Source organism: Cryptotermes secundus, unplaced genomic scaffold, assembly GCF_002891405.2.
Source record: "Cryptotermes secundus unplaced genomic scaffold, Csec_1.0 scaffold737, whole genome shotgun sequence".
NCBI lineage: Eukaryota > Metazoa > Arthropoda > Insecta > Blattodea > Kalotermitidae > Cryptotermes > Cryptotermes secundus.
Window position 1 is genome coordinate 1,767,974 of NW_019727105.1, and position 6,121 is coordinate 1,774,094.

General features: G+C 44.4%; 1 protein-coding gene across 1 annotated transcript in view; it reads left to right on the forward strand.

Moving 5' to 3' along the window:
- The first annotated feature begins 3,793 nt into the window (after positions 1-3,793).
- LOC111864475 (LHFPL tetraspan subfamily member 1 protein-like) overlaps positions 3,794-6,121 on the forward strand; it is a 262,829-nt gene continuing 260,501 nt past the window's right edge. Inside the window, exon 1 of the mRNA XM_023851739.2 lies at positions 3,794-4,975. Coding sequence (XP_023707507.1) covers positions 4,874-4,975 — 102 coding nt within the window. The 5' untranslated portion in view covers positions 3,794-4,873. The remainder of the gene's footprint in view (positions 4,976-6,121) is intronic.

Genomic DNA, 6,121 nt, shown 5'->3' on the forward strand with positions numbered 1-6,121 from the left:
ATATGGACTGGTATGATGTCATTAAATAATGTTATTTGGTTAATTTGTAAGCATTTGTAACTGCTGAGGTGATACGGCGTCATATTAAATGAAAACGTTATCGTGAATGCTGAGTAAAGGAGAATTTAGAACGGCTCTGCTCGGGTCCATTTCATGTTACAACTCGGGTATTCCCCCGTACAGGAGGAGATAACAGAAACCTGCAGTCAGGATAGCCGGTAACATTACATCTCACGCATACAAGGCAAGAGCTTTATCGCTAAAGCATTCTGCTCAGTTTCAGCGCTTTTAGCGGCGTCGAATCCTTTCACGCTAACTCGATGGAACAAAGGAGAAGCTAGTGGTCGCTCAGTTACTTACGGAGTTCTCTGCTCTTTACGGAACCCAAACTTTCATTGCTGTGAAGAGTTGTATCGTCTGCCATATAAAGCCGTGTAGTCCGTTGAAAGTCAACCGACGTTTCGGGGAACAGCTCTTCTTGCTACCATCTTCATTCTGGCTTCTTGCTGGGGCTGATCCTAGATCCTGATGATGGAGGCGACATGTTCCTCCGAAACGTCAGTCGACTTTCAAAGTATTACACGGCATTATATCCCACCGCTTTGAGAACCTCGAATCCTACATTTCATTGCCGTGTTTATCAGAGCACGCTTCTGATTTACCTGACCCACATGAATCCAGACGTTGCATTCTTTTCCTTCAATTTCAGTATTGTCCTCGTGTCTACGTTTGTCCCACAAGAGAGAATTTTCCTTTCATATTTTCAGTTTATAGTTTCGAATGCTTTTTTTTATGTTTCCCTTACGCCCTACATGCCCTGTTCTTATTCTCCTTCGTTTGACTGCCCTAATAATACGTTACGAAGATTATAAATTATGAAGCTCCTCGTTATTGAGTCTTCTCCCACTTCCTGTTACCACTCCTCTTAACCTTCAGGTACCCTTCGGCTACAGATACTAGGGAATTGCTTCTCTGTACCTTTCACTGCTGTGCTCCGCATTTTGAACCCCAAACCTCTTCACCCCGTTTGCAGGAAACACGGCTTGTATTGTCATGATGTGCAACAACACGCGATATGCATGTTCTCGAAGAGCTCTCTTGTTTACAGCACGTCGCCTCTCAAACCGTAGGCCACAATGAGGCTTGGAAGTTGCTGTGTTTCACATGATACAGAGTCGTTTGACGCTAGAATTCAAATGCGTGTCTTGGTCCTGTTGCTACAATGGTTGCCTTCGGCTCTCGCTTGTTTTGTATCCCCGTTCTGACAGTTTTCTTTTTTCTCTCGGTTCTTATAATTAGAGCTTCAATAATTTATGTCTTCCGTGAACTGCTCATGACGATAGTGGCATTACACAATATTATCCTGGTCTGTCAGTCTTACCTTCAGCGTTCGAAGTAGCTTGCTTTACGGTTAATCCTACGGAACTCTTGTTAACGAACCTGAAGCGTTGTCTGCCTGTTAATTAAAAATATGTTTAAAATGTTTTAACGTTTCGGAAACATCTTCGACACATGCACAGTGAATATAAAAAATCTCCGTGGCCTGTAGTGCGTAAGCGAACTATACCGAAAGAGCGACCGCCGCAAGTTAGTGTCAACTTTAGCTGATAGAGGGTGTCGTGGTCAGAGCAACGGATCCCCACTGCTGTTAATCTCGGTTTTCTATACCGGAGCCACCATTTCCTTGAAAGAGCTCCTCAGTTATCCTCACGAGGCTGAGTGAACCCCGTTCCAGACCCACTGCTTCTCAGAAAATCTGGTAGGACCGGGAATTGAACCCGGGACCTCTGGATCTGTAGCCAGGAACTCTGGCCACTAGACCACAGAGGCGGTCGCACAGTGCATATACTGTAAATAAATATCTTCATGATTGCATAAGTTAATTTGCTGTAGTAGTCCTTATGGTCTCTACACAGTCTATATACAGATGTGAGCGAAGTTACTCAGAACCGTTCAAGACTGGAACCAGTCCTGGATGCTTCCCTCCATGACATCCTTCGTTTCATCCGTCTGTCTTCCTCTCTGTGCATATTTAACCAGATTGGTTAATTGCTGGAACTAAAGAGAGATCGAACCTTTATAGATATCCCACTCGTGGGATTCCATTTTTTTTATTTCCTTGCAACGTTTGTAAATTTTCTCATCATTTCCGAAGCTGAACGTAAACATTCGGACGGAATGGCTTTGCGTCTATTAATTGTAATCACAGACCGAGTCATGGCAGTGGGATATAACCATTACAGTTTTGTGGAGGAAGTGTCAATACCTATCTCCTGAAGACAGAGAAATTGTGGTATAACGAGTTCTGCTTTACTGCGTCATGGCAGTATAACCCTTCGATCTACTTCTTTAGCAGAGTCAAAGTAACTATGTACTTCCAGAACAATGAGTCACCGAGTATATCTCTTTTGAAAAATGCTGCCAACAAAATTTGCTCCAATCACTTTACGTTTTTTACGGGATTAGTCTGACATGCTACCACGGTGAAATTTGCGAGTAACCACTAGATTGATTCAGTAAGATCTAAAAGTTTCTGACGATGGTACTTTAGTACAAATATTATGTTTCTGGACATTATCCATCGTCTTGTCTTTATCTAAAAACCGTCCTGTTTATTTTTCAAAACACAACGTTTTGGAGACTGAATTCTGTCTGTCTTCAGGTAAAACCAATTCAGTCGGGCCCAGTCAACAGAACTAATCCATATCTCCGGTAGGTTTTACCTGAAGGTGGAGACAGAATCCAGTCTCCGAAACGTTGTGTTTTGAAAAATAAGACAGGACGGTTTTTAGTTACAAACAAGACGATGAATAATGTCCAAAAACATAATATTTGTGCTGGATTGAGTCGACTTTCATCTCATTAACAAACCAACAAACCAACCAACCACGGACGGACGTGACTGCTAAAAGTGGCTGTACCGCGCAGCTTTTCTCTTCTTGTAAATGACGTTCAGACAGATCGTGGCCCGAAATTTTACTTGCTATTCGCGGCGTTTTGTTCTCGAGAGTCAGTTGTTAGGTGTGGGTTTGAAGCCGGATTCTCGAAGGATACATGTCTCATCTTGAATTTCTCATCATCGCTGAGTGAAGCCAGGAAGACGTGGAGGCGATGAAAGTAAGGAAGCAAACGAGATTTGAGCCGCGGGTTGACGCTGAGCTGCTGCTTCTGAATTTTAAATCTCGGCAGTTGGGCGCTCAGGGGTATACGAGGCCGTCTGTAGTCTGTTACCTGGCCGAGACGAAATTCAAACTGGGTAGCTCCTGAATGGATGCCTGCTGACTTCGTTCTCGTCCTTTGTAAGCGACGATTAGAAGACGTGAACTGGATAGACAAATTTGTTTTTACAGCTTCGTGTATGTAGGTAAACCACCAAGAGGCGATCGAGGTTGTGATGACGTATTGGCTGCTCGGTCCTATCGCTTATCTCAGGAGAGGAGACAGATGAGAATGGATCTGTGGCGGAAAAAAGACTATCAGAAAATAAAACTCAGTGTCACTTTGTGTTCCACGAATCCCACATGACTTGCACTATGACTGAACCAGTGCCTCCGCTTCATGAGATGCCGTGCCATGGTCCAGGCGGTTCGGTATATCATAGATGTGTTTGTTCTCCACCTCTAGATGTAGTTCGCCCATTTTGACCCCTTCCTTACGAGTTTCGTAAAAGAGACAGCTCTACGAGAGTTACCTCTTCGGGGTCGTAACTCTTCGGCCTACACCTACGGCGCAGAAAATCCCGCGCCGCCGATCTGCGCTCCCTCTCGTGGCATGGTGTCTGACAAATCGGCGAGACCTGCGAGGCTGGTAGGTTCGGTAGGGCAGTGTGTTGCGTAGCGGCGCGATCTAGCACGAGGCCAGCACGCGGAAGCAGATCAAGGGCGGGAATCAAGTGTGACGTGAGGAAGAAGCTGTTGTGTGATTGGAAATACGACACGTCGGTGTAACATGTGAAGCAGAAAGGGAAGTGTGACGAACAGAAGTTGGGGTGATCTGTGTGTTCTCCTTTTCTAAACGACATTAGTTTTCAATGTAGCAAAGGAACGTGTGCCGATCTCAGGCTAGGATGATCTGTGTATTCTTCTTTTCTAAACGACAGTAGTTTTCGCCATGCTTCTCTCGTAGTCTGCACTTAGTGGCAAAGCTGGAATAAGTACAGACGGAGGCCGGAGAGAAGGGACAAGAATAAAAGTATTGAAACTTTATTGAAACACAGAACAAATCACGATTTTACTTGTAGGAAATGACACTTTACATGTATGTGGTTTTAAGCATAACGAATCGAAGATATTAAGAAGTTTAGAAACGTGCTTCTAATTTGGCATGGCTGAAGCGATAAATTGCAGGAGCACGTGTGTTTATATGAAATGGAATGCAATCTGTGAAGCCATTACATTCGCGACGTAACAATAAGAATATTGACTGTGATTTGTTAACATAAGGCCTACGCCATTCAGTTAAATGGCTTTTCAACGCAGTGCATTCACAGTGATGGCATGTAGGTGATATGAGGACTTGCTAGAACAAAACTTGTGTTTATGTTGTGTACGTGTATGGTCAGTTGTTTTCCATTGTAAAAAGACTGTCGTCTCTTGGAGCGAAGAGACAAGTACATATCAGAGTTTCGAAAGAAACCTATTTTCGCGTGATTTCGTTAAACGGTCTGTTGCGATGTTTCATTTATAAACTTGACAATAAGACATGGGGTGCTGACCAGGTCAAGATATTTGTGCCGCACCAAGTACAGTGTGATTAAGACGAGTTGGGCAAGAAAACTGAGTTATTTAGGCAATATATCATCAAAGCACAGGGCGTTTTATTTGATTTCGTGTGTGATTGTGGCGAGGAGGTGTATTTGTTGAACACTGTGGCAATGGCTACGTCTCTGACTGGCGTCGGAATTTTGTGGGCGTTCCTATCCCTCGCGGCTGCATTGCTCTGCTGCTCCGGTTTCTATCTGCCCTTCTGGATACAGGTGTGTGACAGTTTATACCGTACTACATGGCGCTAGAAGATGTGTAGAATTCAGTTCCCCACTCATCTCACAGAGATCTGCAGGGACAGTTCCGTCCCATTGCTCACTCACATCACCGGTAACATTATCCACTCGGATGTGCTTGACGTCTGAATGACTCTGTTAAATAACCTCTCGGTCAGTTTGACGTTCGTGTCAGCAGAGACTATGCTTCTCACTTCATTTCTGGTTTCTAGCTTCAGTTGTCAATGATCTGGGTAACTGAATTTCTATACATTCAGTGCCGATTCTGAATCTTTACATTCTTTACTGTAGGCGGCATATACTGTAGGGGCCAGGGCGCACCATGGAAACTGGCAACCGCAACCCAACCGCAATTTCCGAGAATTGTTATCAGCCTGAGCTGAACACACGTTACCGAATGGAGCAGCGCAAATTGAGGAAACGGCAACGCAACGGAAATTGTGGTTGTGTTGCCAGTTTCCTTGGTGTGCCGTCGCCATAGAAACAGTGTTCGAGATTGACAGTGAAGTTGAGAGTTAGCTAGCAACTCAACGTGACTTATATAACTAATCCGTGGTTTACATGCAGCAGGTGAGCAAGAATCACGCATTTCAATGTAGTGTCAGAGCGACTGTCTGTAATCATATAGGAACAGTTGTTTGACGGTACTCATATAACTATGGGATTTTTTTTGACGCCCGACCCAATTTGCATGCAGGTGCGATCGTCAAGAGAGCAATGAACTGGGAACTAACATGGATTGAAGAATGCCGTCTTCTGGGATGTGGCGCCGTGTAAATATTGTGTAAACCGACGTTTCGGAGGAACGTATCGCCTCCATCTTCAGGGTATAAAAATCCGCGAGCGTGGAACGAGCGTTAGCCGGTTTACACCATATCTACACGGCGCCACATCCCAGAAGACGGCATTCTTCATAGTCACCGCTGTGAAAACCTCAGTTCTTACATAATATGGATTGACTGGGCTTTGGAATGAAGCGCAACTTATTCTTGAAAGCTGACCCCCTAGTATTGCAGTTACTGTTAATGTAGTAGACATATGTTCCCACCCCCATATTTATTTCAGTAAATGTTTGTAGAGTCGGTCACGGTAGCCTAGCGGTCTAAGGCGTGCACTGTCTTC